This window comes from Nothoprocta perdicaria, unplaced genomic scaffold (assembly GCF_003342845.1).
Source record: "Nothoprocta perdicaria isolate Ctin4 unplaced genomic scaffold, notPer1 scaffold_10, whole genome shotgun sequence".
NCBI classification, from domain to species: domain Eukaryota; kingdom Metazoa; phylum Chordata; class Aves; order Tinamiformes; family Tinamidae; genus Nothoprocta; species Nothoprocta perdicaria.
The window spans coordinates 8,221,797-8,244,883 of NW_020454094.1; the positions used below are offsets into that span (position 1 = coordinate 8,221,797).

The 23,087-nt window shown below is 48.9% G+C and overlaps 1 protein-coding gene across 1 annotated transcript; it reads right to left on the reverse strand.

Annotated features, from left to right (window-relative positions):
- Positions 1 to 1,705: 1,705 nt before the first annotated feature.
- VCP (valosin containing protein) lies at positions 1,706 to 22,494 on the reverse strand. Its single transcript, XM_026039761.1, has 17 exons — positions 22,337 to 22,494; positions 17,495 to 17,606; positions 16,946 to 17,118; positions 14,676 to 14,818; positions 13,039 to 13,169; positions 11,688 to 11,819; positions 11,161 to 11,263; positions 9,465 to 9,598; positions 8,786 to 8,921; positions 7,607 to 7,719; positions 6,813 to 6,977; positions 6,583 to 6,705; positions 5,440 to 5,652; positions 3,992 to 4,300; positions 2,928 to 3,083; positions 2,475 to 2,629; positions 1,706 to 2,123 (listed from the first exon to the last, which is right to left on the reverse strand). Exons 1-17 carry the CDS (start codon positions 22,351 to 22,353, stop codon positions 2,018 to 2,020), a joined length of 2,421 nt encoding a protein of 806 aa, XP_025895546.1. The 5' UTR covers positions 22,354 to 22,494; the 3' UTR covers positions 1,706 to 2,017.
- Between the last annotated feature and the right edge of the window lie 593 nt (positions 22,495 to 23,087).

The following is a 23,087-nucleotide window of genomic DNA, read 5'->3' on the forward strand; positions in this document are numbered from 1 at the left end:
GGCACAGGGGTGTCCACAGCACAGGGATATCCCTATCCATGGCACAGGGGTGCGCGGTGCCTGCGCGAGGCCCAGCCGGGCCCCAGGGGACCCGAGCGCGGCCGCCGCCCGCCCCCTGCTGGCGGCCGCGGCTGCCGAGCCCGGGTGTTCCGGGGTGCTGCGGCAGCGCCCCGAGGCCCCGGGTCACAAACCGGCCCCTAGTCCCCAACCTGGGGCTGCAGCCCCCCCGCTGCCCCCCAGCACTGGGCTGGGGCCCGGGGGCTGCGGGATCTGCACAGCCCCTCCATGCTGCGCTTGAACAGGGCATGGACGTGACTCCCAGGGGACACGAGCTCCAAGGGGAGCCGCATAGACGCACGCAGACATTTGTTCCCCGTTTGGCCAGTTTGAAGCAAGCAGGTTAAACGTGAAACGACTGCCAGCCTCTCGTGGAGCGGCACCCCAGAGGAAATTATTAATCAAATTCACAGACTAAAAGCTATGAAGTCTAAAAAGAGCCACCTCTGTGGTGGGGCCCAGGGCTGGCTGGGGAAGGGGGATGAGGGCTCCCCACCGCCCGTCCTGCTCCTGGCGCCGGCCGGGGCTGCTGGAGCAGGGGCCGAGGCGGCGGCAGCGCCCGCAGGGCACAGGGTGCCGGGGCAGAGCAGGCCGCCGCGTGGGCGCGAGAGCGGCCGCTGCCTCAGGGCCGCCGCTCTCCTCCCTGCTGCGCAGGCCTGGAGCTGCCCCCGCTCCCGGAGCCCTGCGGTGAGGGCGCCTCACGCAGCCCAGGTGCCTCGAGGTGCCTCACGTGGGAGCCACCCCAGCAGCCACAGAGGCCACCGGGTCCCTCCCAGCCGCGCCACGGACAAGCGGAGGGGTCGTAAGAGCCGAGCGGTGCAGGGAGCCGAGCGGCAGCCCTGACCTTGGCCTTGCTGGAGAGCGGCCCTGCAGTGCGAGGACAGGACGAGCACCCCAGCAGCAGCTCCACCAGCCCCTGAAACTGGGCCAGCTGATCAGGCAGGCGCTGCCCCCAAATCCTACAGGCAGCTCTGGCTCTTCAGGCCAAGTTTGTCCCGGCTTTTGGCGTTTCTCCCAGTCGCTGCCCACTCCAGGCCCAGGGAAGGAGCCCTGCTGCTCCCATCCACCTGCTCCTGGGACACTTCCCTCTGCCCCCCCTCCTCCCCTCCAGCTGCCTCCATGGAGGATGGAGCCCATCCCATCTCCACCTACTTGTGCCCCCAGCCCAGGGCCTGGGCACTTCACGGTAGCTGAGGCTGTCACAGAGCAGGGGCCCCCAGAGGCCAGCAGGCACCTCCGCACTCTCCTTGTCCCACAGCCGCCCACTGCAGTTCTCGTTTCTTGCATAAATCCTTGCAGAGGCCTCCCCACACCTGAGAGAGCAGCTCCCAGCCAAAGCCCCTTGGAGCAGCCCCGCTGCTTCTTGCTCCTGAGGATCAAAGAGCGGAGCCAAGGATGCTCCACTCTTCCCTGCGCCGCTGAGGCCGGGCTGCACCGGAGCCCAGGCACAGCCCGGACCCCCACTCACCTGCCTTCAGGCACGACGGGAAACGGCCAGCGCTGTTAACATGAACCTAAAAAGCTAAGAGTGAAGAGCAGTCTCATTAGCTAGACAGCTTGCACAAAGGAACAGCCAGCACATGGGTAGAGTTTTGTGGGATTTTTATTATTTTTTTATTATTTTTAAATTTTTTTGGCTTTTTTTTTTTTTTTTTTTTTTTTTTTTTTTTAATACAGGCTAGCGTTGTACCCTTTGCTAAAGCTGCTGATTCTGCCACATAAACTAGAACAGAAATTTCTCAGAAATTAAGTCGGTTCCCCTCCTGGTTAATGCACTGTCTGCCTCCCAACTGAACATCGGTGTGGATTTGTGTTTGCAGAAAACATTCCCTGTACAAAGTCTGACACGCAGCTACACTGGTTCTGACTGAGGAATGAAGAAGCCGAGAGTCCACTGAACATTGGATTTTCCCTGTACAACGTGGCCTGATTTGGAGTTTGGTCCACCGAGGACAGCGAGTTAACCGTAGAGATCGTCGTCATTGTCTTCACTGTACACGTTGCCCCCGCTGCCACCTCCTGTGCCTTGGCTGGGGCCGGCGCCTCCCTGGTTGCCCGACGGGAACCTGTGGGGCAGATGGGGAGAGATGTGGCTCAAATGCCCCCTCGTACCCTGGCGCGCTCCCCTCCCTCCGCCCCAACTGCCAGGTAGGACAGAGGGGGAAATGGGGATGGGCAGCACGTCATGCTAAAGGTCTCCATTGCTGCCAGGCATGGCTTGTGTTAACGGGAAAGGGCTCCTCAGCGCAGGTGGCCTTCAGGAGCCCTAGCAGAGCGGCCACAAGTGGCCTGTGGCACAGCCCAGACCGGCCCTGTGCTCTGGGGGCTGCACCAGGAAGGGGAGAAGCGATGGGAAAGGTGACTGCCTCCCCACATGCTGCTTGCGAGGCTGCTCCCTCCCCGTCCCTCCCGGCTACCTGAAGCTGCCGAAGCCACGGCTCTGCTGTAGGGTCTGTGCAAACATCTCGTATTTCCTGATGTCGTTGTCGCTGACGGAGCGGCGAGCAAAGCGCATGGCCTCCTCAAAGTGATCCCTGCGGATCTCGGGAACTGGGTCATCCTCCTCCACTTCCTGCATGGGACAGAGGGCCTGGGTGAGGCGCCTGCCCCGAGCTCCCTCGGGGCTGGGATGCTCCAACAGGAGCCGGGGCAGAGGCCGGAGAGGACACTGCAGCACACAGTGAGTCACAGCCACTGCAGGGGCAGTCGGAGCGAGGCCAACAAGGAGGTGCCCGAGCGGGGTCTCCCCGGCCCATAGCAAGAGGCCCAGCCCCCTGGCTCGGGCAGGAGGAGCCCGTGGGGCTGCTCTCGTGGCCACGGGGGCCTCCTGCCCCTCCGGGGAGCTGCCGAACCCCGGGAGCCGCGCTCACCATGGCCGAGGGGTTGGTCTGCCTCTCGCGCTCCCGCCGGATCTCGCTCTCGATGGACTCGCGGATCGCCAGCTTGCAGGCGCGCTGGCAGATCTCCGTCAGGTCAGCGCCCGAGAAGCCATTGGTCATCTTGGCTAGGAAATCCAGGTCGACATCCTAGGGAAAAAATAAAATCCAGGAGGCTTGTCCTTTTTGCCTTACATTCCCAGGTGATAAAGGGGTGCCTTTAGATCCTCCTGGTACCAAGGTACCACCTTAATGCTGCCCAATTTTAGAAAATGAGCTATGCAGGCTCGTGTCTGGAACGGGTTAACTACACACAACAGCAGGCTGCACTGCTCCCGTGCTCAAGACGACTCCGTTAAGAGCCACAGCTGCCTTTTTTCCTTAAGTGTACTTTTTTCCTTAAGTTCCTGTGGAACTTCTGGTGCTTCAGTTTGTGGCCGTTTCCTCTTACAGGACCAACAACCCTCTTCCTTTGACTGAGGCAGTAGTGCCACAACCTCCTTTCCAGCTTTCCTCCCTGACAGTGCCTGAAAAGGTAAGTCTGACATAAAAGTGCCTGAGCTCTTGCTTGACATCTGCTCTGATTAATAGCACCATCAGGTGTGTTCTTGCCCGTTCCCCTGGAAGGCACATGGCTCTTGCCTGTGATAAAGCTCACTACCAATTTAGGGTGATGACTCCTCTTCAGCTTCCATCCTCCTTCCTTGCTTTCAACATCTACTTTTCTTACAAAGTACCAGAATCTTCTGTAACTGGTTCAAGGCTTTCCTGTTCCTGCACCACAAGCAGAACTCTGCTATGTGATTAAGACTTGCTGTGCTACTTCATGTGTGTACACACACAGTAAATGTATGTCACTGACACCTGGTTTCACCCCTGTCTAGGTTTATAGCTCAAGCCTCCCTCCCATCTCTTCATTCCCATCACTCAGGCTGAAGGGTTCCCGGCTCTGCACTGAGTGCATTGATGCCCAGCCCCCTGCTTTGTCACAAGCCTGTGAGGAGCATTTCAAACACGCACCAAACTCAAGTCAACCACAGCCAGGGCACAGCTCCTACCTTGGCGACCGGTGATTTCCTCAGGTTGGCTTTAAGAATGGCCACCCGGGACTTCTCGTCAGGCAGGGGGATGTAGATGAGCTGATCCAGGCGGCCAGGGCGCAGGATGGCCGGGTCAATGATGTCCGGCCTGTTGGTGGCACCAATGATGAAGACGTTCTTCTTGGTGGACATGCCGTCCATCTCTGTCAGAATCTGGTTGATGACGCGGTCGGCAGCACCGCCACCGTCTCCGATGTTCCCACCTCGGGCCTTTGCAATGGAGTCCAGCTCATCAAAGAAGAGCACGCACGGGGCGGCCTGGCGAGCCTGCAAGGAGCAAAGAGCCTCAGTTCCTGCACGTGAGGTACCATCAGATGAGACATACACCTCTTTCACCCTAAGCCTGCCCTAAAAGCAGCTCCGAGGAGCACGAGAGTGCTGCTACCTCACAGACAACTTGGAGGAGCTGCTCTGGAATAACCTCCTTCCTTACAACGCTCTGCGTTTCCCAAAGCTGGGAGCACTCAGAACCAAGCAGAAAGGTGGTAACTCCAGTGCCTAGAGGGAGAGCCAAAGCCACAGTGCCTGGACCAGAGCTGTTCCTGCAAGAGCTTGGGATGTCAGCTGGCTATTTAGGCAGACAAGTATCAGTTATCACGACAGACACGTCACAGGGGAGTGGGGATCCAGCTGCTGCCTTCAGCTACGGAATAGGTGGTTATGGGGAAGAGGGAACCAGATTCTGCTTCGAGGTGCAGTGAAAGGACGAGAGGCACCTGGCACAAACTACTGCAAGGGAAATTCCAGTTAGAAATATAGAAAAGAAAAAATTCACAAAGAGAAATCTCAAACATGTGTATACCAGCCAAAAGAGATAGTGGATTCTCCATCCCTAGCACATGCTCAGAACTAAACTACACAAGGTCCTGATCAAACTTCCAGGTTATCCCTGCTCTGGGCAAACAGCTGGACTGGACGGCCTCCGAAGTTCCCTTCCGAACATATTATTCTCCCTCCTTCCAGCTTTGCTCTCACAGCACCATTCCTGGCTATAAGAATAAAGGATTCCCAAGCTGATTCATGCAGTACCTCCTGGAACAGGAGCAGGTAGTGGGACTGAACTCCTTTCCAAGCCAAGTTTACTGCAGTACAAGAATTTTTAGGACATTTTGCAGGTCTGCAAAAGACTCATGGGGTTTCAGGACACATGTTCAGGGATCTGGAGGATATCTGCCCCATCCTAATCTTCACCCCTGCTAAGGCACTTAAATATTTAAGAGTGCAAAAGGAAGAAAACACGATGTTGCCATAAGGCCTCATTTCTTAACATCAGGAGAGCAGCCTGCAGTCACAGCAGAGATAAGGAAACACCAGACACAACAAAAGGGAACCAGGCCAGTAAGCGAGGCTCAGCAGAGCCATGTGGTGGGGCACATGAGCACAAAGAGGGCAGAAAGGGCGCTCACCTTGTCGAAGATCTCGCGCACGTTGGCTTCGGACTCGCCAAACCACATGGTGAGCAGCTCGGGCCCCTTGATGGAAATGAAGTTTGCCTGGCATTCATTGGCAATGGCTTTGGCCAGCAGGGTCTTACCACAGCCAGGGGGGCCGTAGAACAGAACCCCTTTGGATGGAGTCATGCCAAATTTGAGGAACTTGTCTGGGTGCTCCACAGGATACTGAAAGAAAGAAGGGTCTTGAAATGAGCCAAAAAGGACCTGGACCCTGCCCTATACCAGAAGAGATGCCCGAGACTTCTGATGGGTTAAAAACAAGGTTCTGCCTCTGGATGCTACTGTAGTATTCACATTAATACCGTCTTGAAAAGCACCACAGGTAAATTGTAAAGCTGCCTTAAACATACAATTTACCAAGTATCATTTTCAGTACTTTCCCAGCACACTTAACCCCTGCTGAGCAGTTTCACTCTGCCCTGCAGAAGCAAAAGGGAACAACTAATTAGCTCATCTATTCAGCTCTGCTCCCCAAAGACAGCCAAGGTGTCTTTGAGGTGGGCACGTATCCCCAGCAACAAGGCCAGAGTTAAGGTGATGATTTTCATACCAGAAAAATTGGGCTGAATAAGAAAGGAAAAGAGATTATTTTATTCATAGATAGGATATTCCTACAGCAGTAAGAGAAACTGCAAACAAATGGGTTTTGACAGTATGCCCCAGCCTCTACCTTCATGGAAGGCTCCCCAAATGCTTCCCTGTCCCTGTGTAGCACTGACAGAAAGCCCTTCACAGGGTCACTGCATAAAAAGCTGCATTCACTTTCTAACACTACTTAACTTGGGGACTCTTGGCAGTGTCCCCACTGATAGCCTCCGCGTAACAGTAGCAGAAGCACCGTCCTGACAGTTTCTGCATGAAGCAGAACATCCGTGAAGGAAGTCAGTGCAGATCCAACTGACAAAAGCTGGATATTGCCTTCCTGTATAGGCATCCTGCCACTGAGAGCAAACAGCAGGGAAATTCCAATCCACAGCCAAAAAATACCACCAAAACTCTGAAATTACCCTATTCCTAACCCAAACAGGAATCTGAAAAAGTTCTGCTTTTTATTATTATGGCCTATCTAGGCAAAGATCTATGAGAAGTTCTCACCTGTACAAGCTCCTGGAGTTCTCTCTTTACATCTTCTAGACCACCAATATCTTCCCAGGTAACCTGGGGCACCTCCACCACCGTCTCCCGGAGAGCAGAAGGATTGCTCTGGCTCAGAGCCCACTGCCATGGGAAGAGAAGGCATTACGTGAGTTCTGATGTGTATGGTCACTTCCTTCAAACCTGCAATTGGGCATTGCACCTGAAAAAGAGCAGCCCTCCTTCCTCACCCTGAAGTCATCCATGGTCACGGCCAGAGAGTTCATCACTTCGGCATCAATGGTTTCATCTTCTAGGTCTATGAGATCCATCTTCTTTCTGATAGCCTGAAGAGCAGCTTCTGAGCAAAGAGCAGCCAAGTCAGCACCAACGTGGCCATGGGTCTCATTTGCCACCTGAAAGCAGAGCATCAGCCATGACTCACTGGGACACAAGCGATCCTCAAGGGCAACACGTGCTCTGGTCACCCACTCAAAGGTACAATAAACCCTAGGGGACAAGAAGATCAGTGCTCTAATTAAAGACTGCCACTCATTTACCAGCAGAGACACTGCTGTTGTATCTGAGATCAAAGCTGCAAGGGGAATTCAGACAGGGTACAGAAAGACTGTCTGGAGAACTGAAGTAATTCAGGACAGAGGTGACAGGAACCATCCAGTTTACATGTGCTCCAGTCTTACCATGCACTTAAGCTGCACCCAACTCAGCAGCTTGTTTCAAGCTTGCTTTTTTTATTTATTATGAGAAGGCAAGCAAAAAAAAAAAAAAAAATCAGAAAGGCACTTCCTGTCCGAACAGATGTTTGTTTCCCTCAGAAATGCTAGTTTAACTAGTGCTTGAGGACTTCTGGTCACTTGTAAAGTGGTTGAAGGAAGCCCCAGATCACACATTCACCCATTTTCATGCCCTCTTAAATGAACTGCTCTTCTTCCATGATCAAAGCATAACTACTCTTCTACTATTAAACACAGCATAAGGAGCTTCTGTTTACAGAGACCAGCTTTCCCAATTGCAGGTCACTCACCTGCTCCAGGTCCACATCATCAGCCAGTTTCATATTTTTTGTGTGGATCTGCAGGATCTCCAGGCGTCCAGTGGCATCTGGGATACCAATATCTACCTCTCTGTCAAAACGACCTGGGGAGCACACATTAAACACACATTAAGCACACCTTAAACATACATTAAGCTGCTGACCCTGAACTGAAGGGGCTGCAGTTGCTGCCTTCCTCCCACTGAGCCAGATAATGACACATCAAAAACATTATAATTCCAGAAATTGACAGAGCTTTGAGTTTCTCTGCAGTGTATATCAGCAAAAAAGCAAAGCAAGATCAGAGAAGGAAGAAAGGATTTAGACACTTGAGAAAACTGAGAGTATGGGTTTCACTAGAGTCCAAGTGTGCAGAACACGGAATCACTGTTTCAGTAATTGCCTTCAATTCTTATTTATGGGAAAATCAGCTTCCCATAATCAGCATACCATGAGACATTTTTATTCATTTCTACCTTTTCATCCTCAGCACAGTAAGTGTCTGCAAATACTGAGAGACAGATTTTCCAGAACTTTGGTACTGCTCAGAGTGCTGTTCAAAGTGGTGAAAGCACAAACAGCCCCAATAATTGAGGGGAGGGAAGGAAGCAAACATGTTACTGCAATATTATGTACGGTACCAGCCATTTACCTCTAGCCATAGCTGTGTTTTCAAATGGCTAGTTATACATTTAAGAGGTTAATCTCTTCTGAAAGCTTGACTGCTCTGCTCTTTTATTCTTTATAAACTGTTCATACATTCACTCGCATTATGAAGATTTGAAAACTTCGACCTCAAGTTACTCATTTCTAGGAAATTCAGTTGGAGAAGTTGGACACTTCAGAGCCCACTGCAACCCGAGGCACAAACACCCCTTAGGTAGCCATTTACTCCTGCAGTGTGTCTCGGAACAGCCTCATTTAATAGAGGCAACCACACCGTTTTATGTCGAAGTATTTCACTATTTCTACAAGTATTGACCTAATAAAGTACAGAAATTAATACCCAAGATTAGAAGTCTAGAAAAAAAATCCAAACAAGGCATGGAGAGACAAGTCCACAGTATATGAAGTTATTTAACATTAATTTCTGCTGAATCTTTTCAAGGTCTCCCAGTATAATCTGCAAGAAAGCATCAAATACACAGAAAAGCCAGCAATTCTGGTTACCAAATCGCCTGAGTGCTGGGTCAATGCTGTTAGGTCTGTTGGTAGCTGCCATAACGATCACATGCGCTCTCTGCTTCAATCCATCCATAAGGGTCAACAGCTGGGACACTATGCGACGTTCCACCTCTCCATGTGTCTATGGAGAGAGAAAGCAACAGCAGGACTAAGTACAGCACGACACAACAGCTAGTCCTGCACCACGAACATGGACATCACAACCACAAGCTATCGTGAAACCTACTGATCTGTAGCACTCCACGTGCTGAATCTGACTGACCTGCTAAGATTAGCTCTGCTTTATTCTTATGCTCAAATGCTGAGGTTCAGAGACTCACAGAATGGTTGAGGTTGGAAGGGACTCGAGAGATCATCTAGTCCAAACTCCCTGCTCCAGCAGGGACACCCAGAGCACAGGGCGGCATCCAGGCGGGTTTTGAAGACCTTGAGAGACTCCACAACCACCCTGGGCAGCCTGTTCCAGGGCTCTGTCACCCTCACAGTGAAGTTCTTCCTCACATGCAGATGGAACTGCTTGTGTTTCAAATTATATCCATTTCCCCTTGTCCTGTCACTGGCCACCACTGAGAAGAGCTTGGCCCCTTCCTCCCTACATTCACATCAGCCTAGGTTCACATCAGCCACTCCCAAAAAGGACCTAAGGCCACAGCACTTGCTTTACCTTCTCTCTCTTTGGAGCAATGGCATCCAGTTCATCAATGAAGATGATGGCAGGAGCATTCTTTTCTGCTTCTTCAAAGGCTTTCCTCAGGTTGCTCTCAGACTCACCAGCCAGCTTGCTCATGATCTCAGGCCCTACAAAATACAGCACGAATTCAGCATACAGCTGACGACTATTTTTTTAAGTACAAAGACCACATGGGAGTGTCTATATCTTAGGCCAAAGCAAACATCAACAAGCAATTTCTCACTACATTAGTATCTGCACAGGAAAGGACAGGATACATTACCATCATTCTGGTGTTCTCAGTTTATTCTGTCAGCACTCAGTGAGCTACCTAGATGCCTCTTTCCTTACCCTGTTTCACACTGAAATGAGCTTCTCTGCAATGTGCAACCACACACTGCTAATGCCCGGCCCAGCCTTCAAGAGAAATCACCAAATTACAGTGATGAATTTCTGGATTTGGGAAGGAAAAAGCTGCAAGCCACTGAGTGTCTCTGGCTTGCACTATGTGGGTAGATATTCCCCTCTGTAAGAGCCCATAAATACTTAAAAAAGAAGTTTTTTTCTCAGAAAATAACAAAAGGGATCCTCTACGAACCTATCAAACACAGAAGGAAGGGCGACAATCCCCTGAGATCTCCTACAAATGCTAAACACAAATGCAGACTTACACATTTATTCCCCCATGATGACAGGAGGTTATGAGGAAATGGTTATGAGGAAAAAGCGGCTTCTAAAAGATCCAAGGAAAAGTAATCTGCCCCTCAGGAGAGCACTGATGGCAGCTGACTTCAGCTAGCTGCAGAACCACTGCTGCAGGTCTGTCCTCAGAGTCTTGCATTAAAAGTAACTCACCAATTCCTACCAGTCCTGTGCTAAACACTGCCTGAGGCTCTAGGTTTGGGACTGGCAGATAAAGAATATACCATTAATTCTGACATCATTATTTTTACTATACCACAGAAGGGCAAGTCTCTAAGGAAAAGGCTAGAGGTCCCTTCTGCACACTTAGGAAGCACATTTCAAGGGCTGCATATGCTTAAAAGCAGCCCACTTGCATCCTGCGCCTTGAGATCACCCCTGCACTGTGTAATACACTCCTCTGCTTTCGCCCTAGCAGGTCTATGCAACTGAAATCAGGGGCCTGTGTAACTGAAATTAGCACAAAAGTGTAGGTATATCTTGACTGCAGCAAAGTCATTTCAGCACTGACTATAAAAGGAGACAGAAAAGCAGTGAGGAGAATTTAGAATCTGGTCCTTACTGGCCATAAACCAGCACCTATCTTAGCTGCTACAAGGGTGACAGAAGGTTCTCTCACTTGCAATTAGCACCAAGGCCCTCGTTAAACCTCTGAGAGAAGTTCCTCCCAATTAATATTATGGGAAGCAGAGCAGCTCTTGTGCTTTATTTGAGGGAAATAAAATGCAGTACAAACCATCTTCTTGTGCAAATGAAACAAGCTGGTAGTGACAGAAGAGAGTTATGCACCCATATACATAGAATAAATTCACCATAATGTCCTAACTCTCCCTACAACACCCAGGCAGACTGATTCCAGCTCACTGCATTACAAAGGTGCTTCAAGGAGATGACATGTCTCTGACAGTCTCATCAGCTCCAGTCATTATCAAGAGCTATGTGGAAGATTTAGCCAAAGATTTGTGGCCAAAGAAGGCACAAAACTCACCGTTGATCAGGAAGAAGAAAGCCCCAGTTTCGTTGGCCACTGCTCGGGCAATCAGTGTTTTCCCAGTGCCAGGAGGTCCATACAGCAAAATCCCACGGGGAGGCTGAGGACAAAGCCAAGGGATTTAGGAGATTAATATCCAAATGCTAAAGTAGCTTCACAGTGAAACTGGAGGGTGTTTGATAAAGCACATCCAAAATTCTGATGTAAGCTCATGCAACAGCTGCCATTCCAGTATTACTATCAACATCCTTCCTGGTTTGCATGACACAGAAACAAGCAGCTTGCCAATAACTGACAGTGCTGATTCAAAGCATCACTCTGCTTCACGCATTTCCAGCATTTGATTCCATGTCTAAGCCATCAAAGGCAAAAGCTTCTTAATATCAGCAAGAAGAAAAAGGGAAGGGGGTGGGGAAATAATCACGGGTTATTTATTCCTATCCCTCCAATACCTCATAACCCTCCTACATCAACAGTCTTGAGCAAAGGCAAGATGACTCACAGGGTGCCACAGGACACGTTACCTTCACGCCTATTGCCTTGAAGAGCGCAGGGTGTCGCAGGGGAAGTTCCACCATCTCTTTGATCTGAGCCAGCTGCTTCCGGCAGCCACCAATGTCATCGTAGCCCACTTCGTTCAGTGACTCTTCCTCATCCTAGCAGGAAGGAGACATATTAAACATCCGAGGGACACAACAATAGCTCAATCCCTCCCAGAACACGGAACCCGGGAATCTTTAGAGAGCAGCGCAGAATCACAAAGCGATTCTGGTTTAGAAAGGGGACAAGCCCCAAGTTCTGCCTGTTACCATTTTTTTCTTACTCTGCAATTCCTATTTTTGAGTCTTCTTGCAGTATTCAGCAACTCTTAACTCTGTCTTCCCAGACACACAGTGGGGACCAGCTGCACACACCTCTAGGCTTTTACAAGACTGAGAGAAACCCATCCTCTGAATGCTGGTCTGTGTTGAGAGGCCTATTCCCCAGAGACATTAGTCCGAGACGAGCCGTGTGACCCTCTAATATCCCTAACCAAGTTAAAAATGGACAATGAAGCTCAGAAGGAAATAGCAGGTATAGTTTAAGGAATAAGTATACATCAGTGTAACTGCTCAAATGGTCCTGGCTACCACAGGGTTCTCATACAGGGTGTTTTCCTCAGGAACTGACTTGAACAGAGTAGCTAAGATTAAGATTCAGAGAGACACATAAGACCAAATTTTAACTTCTACTTCCAAAACAGCTCTACAACACCCATTTGTGTCACGGCTTTGCAAATCTCTACTGCAAAACATTAGGCCACATTAAAACCATAAAATCACCTAAGAAGGGACCTCAGGGATGTCAGTCCGAGCTCTGCAAACCTGGAACTGCCTGATCTCATCAAGGCTGAAGGCTGCTCTCTCCAGACCCTGCTCCAGGGTTTGACTACCCTTTTGTGGAAATATTCTTCTATCTAATGGAAATTTCCTAATAAGAATTTCCTGTAAAAAATGCACTTTATTTTCTGAAGGACTGAAATTCAGTAACACCATAAATTCTTGCTATTGTGGCTGAAAGCAACTGCTGAATTCAAAGATGCATGCAAGTCCATCATCAGCTATCTCAAAACAGATGCAAAATCTGCTGTGGCCAAACCACCACACCACCTCAGAAAACCTTAGCATCAGTATTATCTCAGCACCTGAGAGCAGGACATAGGAAACACACTTCTCCACCTAACTTTGGGAAATCGTATCCTGAAGCCAAAGGTTTCTAATCATTGCATCCTATCAGCAAAATGCCAAACCAGGAAGTGCAAACACTGTCCTCTCCAGGCATTTTTCGGGGAGGACAAAGTGGATTCAGGAGAGTTGCACGGCAGGATTCACTCACCTCTCGTTTGATGGGCTCTCCTTCGCAGTGGATCACGGTGTCCGGAGCCACTATGCAGTAGGGGCTCGGATCTGTCTCCACCACTTTGAACTCCACCGCACGCATCCCTCCGCGCACCAAGAAGATGTCGCCTGTAAAAACCCCCCATATTTCAGTAGCCTGCTGCAAGCAGCGTCTGCAAAACGTCCAACTTTGCACTACCACAATCTCAGAAGATAAAAAGTGGGTTACACAAGCATATGCTGCTGGTGTTTTACCACTAGTCTGTGCTTTATATGCAGAAACTGCAGACACCGTGACTACTTGAGCATTCTGTGGCTCTCTAACAGGTGAAGTTCTCAAATTTCATTCAGAGCAAAGCAAACAAGAGAAAAGAATTCTCTGCCTTGATACCAAACACTGTTGAAGGCAGGGAATCAAGTCTAGCTTCCATTTATTTTCAATTTAACTGTTTTGCAACTTTTTTTTTTTTTTAAGGAAAGAAAAACTTCCTAAAAATAGTTCAGGTAGAGCTTAGAAAAACAAAATTTTCAAGTTGTTTTGCAATTTGAGTTTGAGTCATCTCCCTGGTCACAGACTGACAAGCAGGCAGCCTCAATAAAGGAGCTAAGTATATGGGTCAAGGCTAAAGTGACAACGTCTCTATTTTCCCTGTATCCTTTAATAATTGGCTACTGATTTAAAGGAGAGCTGCCTGCTTCCAGTGGGCAGCAGAGACATAACAGAACATGAAATATCAAACAAAAGTCACAACAAAAAGTGAGACTGAAGAAATCAAAGCCAGACTGAAATGGTGAGTTGCCATTTTATTTCATTTATAAAACAAAACCCCAAACTATCTCACGTGGGTTCCCAGTGCCCTGTGCTAACAGGAGGTAACTGCTGCCTGTTTCCCCTAGAAGGGCACTCTAACAACTACCTGTCTACATTTTCGTTATGATTTTACCAAATATACAACTTCCAGGTGGCTGCTCCGGCCTGCATGAAGCCAGGTAAAGGGAAGGTCAGCCCTGGATGTCCTAGTCTTCAGTCCGCTGCACTCTGCAGCTCCTGGCTATATTGGGCTAAAGCAGCTTGAGAACTTCAACTTCTAATTATACTTTGTTAGGACTCACTTGTTGCAGTAGAAGTGCTACAAGCACAACTCTAAAAAGCACACCTGGCTTTCCTACACACTCTCAGTTATTAATTAAAATTACATAGAGGCAGACAATTTACCCAGAGTGCCAGCTGGTATATCTGAACAACGGACTAATACAGGGGCAGACGCACAGATTTTGTTCTACCTGAGCCTTTTGACTCTCTCCCATCCTATGCTACAAAAACAGTAAAAGGAACAACAATAAAAAAAAAAAAAAAAAAAAAAAAAAAAAAAAAAAAAAAAAAAAAAAAAAAAAAAAAAAAAAAAAAAAAAAAAAAAAAAAATCCAGGAGAGTCATCAGGCTGCTCAGTAGCAAATATTTCAATTTTCTCTAAAGGTCAGAAGAAATCAAACAAATACCAGCAGAGTCCTGTTCTACAGACACCACTGTAAAGCTGCACAGAGACCTGTGCATGGCTCTACAGCTTCTCTTTAATCAGTCTTAGGACTGGACCAGAACCACTGTCATGAGGAACAACCCAGGAGATGCCCTTACCTTTCCTGATGGGTCTGTATGCTTCCAAGAAGTACGGTTTGAGGTAGACCTCAAACAGATTTCCTGTAATCCCCTCTACTGTGTCATCAATCGGCAGCACGTGGATGCGTTTGCCATACTTCACATCTGGGCAAGGCTGGATGCTGCAACAGAAGAAAACTCTGGTTAGCTGCATCACGCCAGCCTAGCACCTCGGCTGGGAAGGACATGGGATATCTCTTCCCAAGCCAGTACAAATATCAGTAAGGATTCTCCAAAGCCTTGGTAGGACCTCCTGCCTGTTTGAGACCTAAGGCAATACACATCCCTGTGGCAGAACTAGTCTTCACGCTCTGCATTTTCCTTTAGTCCTTTCAGCACTCTGTACAACTGCTGGAGATTCATACTCCTTTTCCTACATCCTGCTCTTCTGCAGCCTCCCTCTCCTGACCAAGACAATGTTGGCAAGTTGACTAATGCATCCCAAACAGCTTAACGCACCCTGAACAGCTGGGAAAGTCACCAGTGACCTTTTATTCCTGCAAGAAGCTGTTGTTGGACCAATTGTTAGAGACAGGGAACTGGGAGAAATCCTTTTTTTCTTCATCTCTCATGTATAACAGCCCCCCTGCCACCCCTGCTTATGAGCAAAGGCCTTCAGTACCAGTCACTGCAGCTTGCAGTTAGATACCTGTCAGTCCCACTCTGCAGAGGCTCCCCTTCCTCCTTTTCTATTCAAAACACTCCAGTTATTATATTACAGTGTGGGCCAGCACATTATTGTAGCAATAGCTCAAAGTAGCAAACTGCTGCAAGGAGGCAAAAAGCTCAAACCAGCTTTGCCAGCTAAAATAAGGTTTGCAGAGAACTACAGCTCTCTGAAAGTGCAAAGGCTTTCCATACATTGCTTTGTTAGACACTCTTAACAGAGCTTTCTAGCACATTCGCTCCTAAGAATTTACAGCAAAAGGGGTAAGAAAAAGACACCACTTCATAAGGGTGTCTTAAGCTGAGAGATCACAGACAGAAAGTGATTAAAGCATGAACCTGTTTTGGCAGAGGACAAGCCATGAAAATAAATACAGCAAGTAATTAGATATCAGCAAGGAAAATCTTGAGGGCAAGCAGGCACACAAGATACCTGACCCTTGTAATACATTTAAGAAAATTGGTAACACATCTGGAAGACTCAGAACCACTACAGACACAGACCCAGCAGAGGAGGACAGGAGCTGAACTGTCACACTAGAAATGATTCCAACAGCAACCAGCTCATATCAATTTAAAGTAAGAATCTACCTTTATTTTAAACACACAAATATAGCCAGTCTGTCTCAAAACACTATTCTCTTCCAGCTACACTAGTGTTTAAAAGTAGATTTTTCTAGTGGTAGAAATAGTGGTTCAACAACTTCATTCAACTGCTCTACAAAGCCCACATGAAATGCACTTTGCATTTAAAGATTTTTCTTCATCTCACCCTAGGAACTCCAGGCACCAGTTTTCCCAACACATATGTAGGAGTCCAGATTAATAAAACACTCAGAGGAAAAGCCTCCTGCAAATCAGAATTTCCACGTGTAAGCAAAGTTCCTAAGTCGCACCCTGCTTCCTCACAGAACAAAGCCCGTCTCCCATGAAGAACATTCTTGTTGATTTAAGATGTGTCCTTCAGTTCTTCCTCACTCCTTTCTGCAAGTGTTGCAAAACAAAATTCCTGTGATACTTTTGCAAGCATTACTAACTTTATTTTTGTAACAAAAATGGGAAGACATAAATTCTTTGGTGAGATTTTTGTCTTGGTATTTGACTGCTACCTGGCTTTGTCACTCAATTCCAGCAAGTTTTAACTTCTGCTGTCACAGAGCAAGCACTCGTTGGGTGCTTGAGGTAATGGCATTTTAAGATCAGTCACAATATTGCTTAATGCTTTTCATGGTTTCTGTTCTAACAGACAGGAAAAAAATGTGAGTTCATCTGAAAATGTCAATTTGGGGAAGAGAATGTGCCAATGATTAGATAATTAAACTGCTCAATTTAGTGACAGAATTTAGGCTTGTGAAAGTTAGTTCATGAAAAGTTAGGGTGTTCAAGAAAAGCTAGTCCCTTTTTTAGCACTAATCTGTGTACACACACATACAACACATACAAAAGTAAATTGTATTCAAATCCTTCATGTACGACACACACAAAAACCTCTCTAGAAGACACAGGAGTAGTTCTCGTTTCTGTTACCCACTGAATCAATTCATAACCCACGGATAGGTAACAGTTGGCAAACCCCTCTTCACCTGATCACGTCCCCCAGGCGCACTCTCAGGTTGTTGCGAACAACCCTATTCATGCGAATCTTCTCATCTGAGCAGGTATCATCTGAGAGGACAATGCAGACTGCTTCTCGCCTCTTCTTGCCTTTTAGCAGGACAGTGTCTCCTCTGAACAGCTGCAACTCATCCATTTTTGCCTGTAAGCAACAACAACATTAGCACAAACTTTTGACAAAGTAAAATTTAAGTATCTGAGGAGAGCTACTGGACTTTGGAGAATTACATCCTGAAAGATCCTACTGCGCTGGACAAGAGAAGAGTCTTGAAGGCAGAATAAGCCTCAACTCTGGCTAAACACTGAAAGTTCAGAAGCAGAGCATATTTTTCCATGAAAGTGTTAGAAAACAAGCAACTCGTCTCCCTCACCTGTACCTGCTGCAGCTTCTTATTCTGACTTACTTATTCTGACAAACACTTGGATTCACACAGCCAAGTTATGTTCCAAGATAACACAGAGCAGCAGCAGTTTGCATGTTAGCCACAATCAAGGTTTTGCTTCGACAGCTGACGCACCTGGGACAGCGACACAACACTGTTGTCTTCATTGATGGCTTCATCAACAATTAACCGATTGGGCCTGTTCTTCTGCTTCAGAATGGCAGTCGATAAGTCATCTGCTTTAGAGCTGGAGGAGAAAACAAAACTTAGGAGTTAGAGCTGTATGAGGAGTCCTAGATATCACTCCTCCCTCTCCTCTCCTGCCACCCCCTGTTTTGGTCTTCACGTCTTTGTTATCTGGTCTTTTGGAAAGTACAGCCATTTGTAAGACAAAGGAGAATGTTCTTCCCAGGCAACAGTTCCAGGAGTTCAAAAGAAAATGTTTTCTGAGAGTAAACACTAGCTACTTTACTAGCCTCAAACGGAAACAGCCGGGAATCTGCCCATGAAAAGAAGTGGTCAGTGAGATGTTGCTGACTGTAAGATGTTTTGCCTAAAAGAATTAGGCAGACTCATCTGAAATCACATGTAACCCCCACCATTGTAACCGCCACAAGAGTTTAAGTCTATTTGGTGTCAAATCCCAGATAAATAGGGGAATTAAAGCACAATGCTGCAGCTTCCCAGACAGGAGGAGCTGTAAGAGTTTAGCCTGGCAAGGTCTATTAGTTAAAAACCTAGCAATCCAGTAGAAATAGTCAAGGGCTCATGAAAAACAAGCGGATGTGGGGATATTTCTCCAAAACCTGCACAGAAGTCACTGCAGCTCTAGCTCTGTAAACCACAGCAGCCAATTCATTTACCTTGTCCAAAAGGAAAAAAGCAAATGGCAAGAAAATGTAGGAAAGATAATTAACTCATTTCCTTCTGAGTCAAACACACTACAAGACTTATTTGATAAAAGAAGGAAGAATTTGAACCCATGGATTCCTGAGGAGCTCTTCAAAGCTGCACACTAGCCAGCTGCAAGAGCAAAACAAAACTTTCACCTCCCTTGTTAGATAGTGGGCTGTTTCAAAGTAGTCCAGAAGTACCAACAACTAAGGTCACAAGAGAAAATGATGCACAGTTTGGCTTGATTTTGACAAAAGTAATGAAATTTTTCCTTTGTCCTAAGGAAGTGGCAAGCAATGACAAAAAGTGAAGTGAAAGCTCTGCTGACAAAGCTCCTGGCTGTGCACGGTGGCTTCTCATAGCTCTATAGGGACAAAATAACCAGGAGAGATCAAACCTTGAGGAGACGAGGTGGGAGAAGCAGGTAGGAGCATCCAGCAGTGGAATGAAGCCTGTGGCAGCAGTGCATACATTCACTGTGTCTTTAAAATTACATCATTTCAGCAAGCAGGGATGACACACACAAAACATGGTGTTACCTGAGGTCCCTATGGCAGCCTAAAGATTGAGCTCTTGCCAAGACAGATTATGTGATACTGGCTCCTGTCTGGGACACTTAAAGGGGAACAACAACAAGCTGGCATTTAGGGCAGCCAGAATCCTTCAAAACCTTCTGGAAACCTCACACGAGCCCTAGTAACGTAGGTAACATGTTGCAAGTGAGAGGCAACATAATTTTAAGGAAACAGAATTAGCAGTTACTAAACTTAACATTCCAGAATTGCCCTCCCTTTTTCCTCTCTTAAAAGGAGGGTGCAACAGGTAACAAATTAATATGCATCCACTTCAGTGGCTATGTGAACCATTCAGACCATTATCCACGCACATGAAACCCTTAAACCCAAAAAGACACAAGAAAAGCCACTGGATGCACCTACAAAGGAGCTTATGAATCTCATTCACTACCCAAAGCATTTGGGTTGCATTTTGCAACCAAAAAAGCATTTTGCAGAGCCTCGGAAGGTCAAGAACTTGCCCCCCAAATTAGCAGAGCCATGAACTATTTTGAACTAATAAATTATCAGGCTTACAGGTGGAACAGTAGATAAAAATAAAAAACTACCTGTAAGGTCCTTGCAACGGCATTAGCTCCTGGACACGGGGAATCAACTCTGCAGCTAGATGGGAAGCAAGGGACACCAGAGGGAAATCAAACTCCTCTCTACCCTGTTCCAAGTGAGGATGTCAATCACCCCAGCGCAGGGGCGGTGCAGCCAAAAGCCTTTCAGGAGGAAACTGCTGCCAGGCTTTGGCTACACAAACTGTCACTGAGACTGAGTGGCTGCTCCTCTGGATGCAGAGATTATCACAGACCCTAAAAACTGGCTGGGGAACCAAGATAAAAACAAACAGAAGGGGAATACAGCAGCATGTGAAAACCTGCAGACCTGAATTTTCAACACTGGAAGTGGTATAGAAGTGGGAGAACAGTTCAAATGGCTTTCAAAATGCAGCAAGACAGCAGAGGTGCATTTAGTTTTACTGGATGTTAAGGAGAAAAATGGTTTTAACACTGAGGAAGTGTGAATCTGCAGAGTTCCTCAAGTAAGAAGCGAAGTCTACATTAATGTTTTCGGTTTATTACTACACTCAAAGCAATTGAAGAACTTGGATGAACTTAAAATCAAACAAGAGTCTCCAAGAAACAATATATAGGCATCTAAATGAATGAGCTCAAATTCAGTTAACTCATCTGACAGTTCTGCAGCCAAAGAAACAAAGGTGTTAAAAAAAAATTACATGCCAGCTCCCTGGGAATGTGATGTTATTTGTCATAAGAGGAGACTTAAGGACTTTGGCAGACGAGCACTGGTTAGTCTTCCAGGAGCACTATAAAATATTATCATCAGTTGTCCTTATTTACTCTCTCCAGGGGTGTCCCCTTGCTGTAAGTGAGAGGATGGAGCACAACATATTTATGCATCTCACCCGCCCTCGCCCTGTCTCCAGCATCTAACCTAAGGGAAGAAGAGGCTGAACTGAAAACAAAGAGGGAAGCCCACAAATAGTGGATCTCTTTGGCCAAGCTTCAGTGAAGGGCCACAGAAGAGAGCTAACCTGGATATTTTTTAAAGCTCTCCAATGAGTTTTCATCTATTTCTGTCAGAGAGACTCTGGTCCAAATCCCTCACATCATCATCTCTTTCACCTACTCAAGTGTTTGGTCAGTCCCCCCTCACTTTCCTTTCCCTGCCCCTGCTTTCTTCCACCCATTCAACAAACCAAACACAAAACCTTCACCTACAGAGTTGTTTCAGGGCTAAAAGGAAATTCACAGCCTGCTTTAAGCCCGCTGCTCAACAGAGGCCACAATTAAAGGCCAAGCTTACACCTAAGACCCACCTGTCTATAAAACTAAATGGGAGAATGGGAGCTAGCCCTAACACCAACCACCATCCCTTCCCAGTTCCCATCCTTTGTCCACTTTCCTTCTCAAGTAAAACAGTCCTATAGCCCCTTTGACAGTAGAAAGCAGGAGAAAAACAGGATGACTTTTTACCACTTATGTCCTGTCATCATTTCCCTGTGTCAGAGAATCCCTGGTTCAACATATGATAAAGTCCAACTGTTGGTCTGGACAGTAGAAATAAGTGAGGACATAAAATACATTGTCATTAGTGATTTTTCTGTCCTACCAGTCTCTACACCTCCATACAAAGCAAGGAACCACATTTTTCTGGTAGCCTGTGCTAACCATACAGAAAAGAGAGTCGCACAGACACAAAATGATCTCAGCTTCCCTAACGAAAGTGAATGGTCACATCTCGTGTATGTCAGTGAGACTTAGTTAACTGACTTCCTCATGAACTCGCTTCCAGGACAATCCTGTCTCAACAGTTTCTTACTGACTTAATCCTGAACAGCTATACTACAAACAGAACTACTTTTGGCAGGTGGGTAGTTTTAAAAAAAAGAAGAACATGAAGTGTTTTCCCATTAAAGCAAATAAGAGGCATCTACCTACCAGAACAGCCCGTGACCTCGTACCTATGACTGAGATGCCAAGTTCCGAACCCCCTTTTCAGGCCAGTCCATGGGGGAAGGCGCAAACCTGATCAGAGGGCCCCGCTCTGCTCCCTCCTGTGCTGGTACACACGGGGCTCCCGTTTCCTTCAGCTGGATGGCTGCCAACTGTGACCCCCACAGCCCAACCTCCTTTTTTCCCCGTTACAGAGTGACTTTTGTTGACGTCTTTGCGATGGGGCCATCGCTTCCAACGCAAGCTCTGCCACGGACGTTAAATTCTTGGCGCATCTTGCTGGGGCTGACTCAACAGGAGCGAGCTGGTCCGAATTTCGGGAGTTGCAAAAGGAAAAGGAAAAGTAAACACAGGGCGCTACAGGGACTGCGGGCAGTGCAAGGCCAGCAAGTCACTTCAAGTATTACTGGATCTGGAATATTAATTCTCAGGCTCGATTTTTCCTGCTCTCAAAGGCCTGGGAAGTGGCCTGCGCACATGGGACGGGAGCGGAGAGGCCACTATCGGCCAGCTCGTGTTTTTGAGGCACGTGAAAGACGATCTCCAGCCCTGGAACGGAGAGCGGCGAGCGAGAAAAACAGAGCAGCTGCCTCAGCTGCCGCCCGGCACAACATGTCTGCCCCTCGGCGCGCCGAGTCACCGGCCGGGCCCGCGGGGAGCCAACGGGGACACGTCGCGGCCGTCACCGGCCCTCCCCGCGGGCCGGTGCCCGGAGACAAAGCGCTGCCCGGGGCCGCGGCCTAGCGGCGCACGGAGGGCGCGGGGCCCGGCCAGGCCCCGGGGCCCGGCCAGGCCTCACCCCCCCGCGCCGCGCCATGACTCGACACTCGGCGGGGAGGCCCCGGCGCGGAGGCCCCCGCGGGGAGCGGCCCACCCCCCGCCGCGGCGCGGCCCCGCCTCCCCGGGGCCTGCATGACACAGCGGGATCGGCGCGGCGCCGGGGCACGCGCGGAGGCCCAGCGGGGCCCAGCGCCGCCGCGGCCCAAGCCTAGGCCCAGGCCGCGGCCTGCAGCGCGGCGGGCGGCCGCGCGGGCCGCACTTACTCGGATGCCGAGGCCATGGCGCGGGGGGGCGGGGGCGAGGGGAGGCGGCGGCGGCTCCTCGGGGCGGGCGGCGGCGGCGGGGCTCGGCGCGGGCTCGCGGCGGCGGCAGCGGCGGGCGCTTCGCGCTGACTGGGACCTCAGCGCCGACTCATCGGAAGGGAGGGAGCTCCGCCCGGCGCGCGGCGAAGCCTGCCTAGCAACAGCGTGCGCCGGCCAATGGGAAAATCTGCCTGGCGGGCGGCTCAGCCAATCGGGAGGCAGAAGCGGGGGAGAAAGCGAGGCGGGGGAAGCGCTTTCCCTCCGCCCCTCTTCTTTTACCCACCCAATCGTCACGAGCCAAGCGCAAATCTCAGGAGCCAATCACAGTGCCTCCTCCGTGGATTGGTTCTACCCGGCAACACGGCACAGGCGGCCAATGGCAAAAATCGACCAATGGGAAAATTGAACGAAAGGCCCGCCCCGCGGCCCGTCTAACGTCGCCTACCCATTGGCTTATGCCTGATGAAAGGGACAGGCACAGCGCAGCCAATGGGAAGGCGGGAGGGCGGCTGATTGACGGCTCGGGGAGCGCCACCAGTGCGTTGAGCGCGGCAGGGCTCAGGCGCGGGGCGGGCGCCCGCGTGGCCGGGACCGGCCGGGCCGGGGCACGAGCGGGGAACGTGCTCTGAGCAAGCGGGAAGCGCCAGGGGCGCCAGGAGCAGCTTTACAGGCCCCTTGGAGGCTCCCAGCCCCTGTGTCTCCCTCCAGTTAC

Bases quoted from the DNA above. Each gene is read 5' to 3' on its own strand.
- VCP (XM_026039761.1), bottom strand. The intron at 9,599-11,160 runs GTGAGTTTTGTG...TGTATTTTGTAG, and splicing joins TTTCTTCTTCCTGATCAACG to GGCCTGAGATCATGAGCAAG. The intron at 6,706-6,812 runs GTGAGGAAGGAG...TTCCCATGGCAG, and splicing joins TGACCATGGATGACTTCAGG to TGGGCTCTGAGCCAGAGCAA.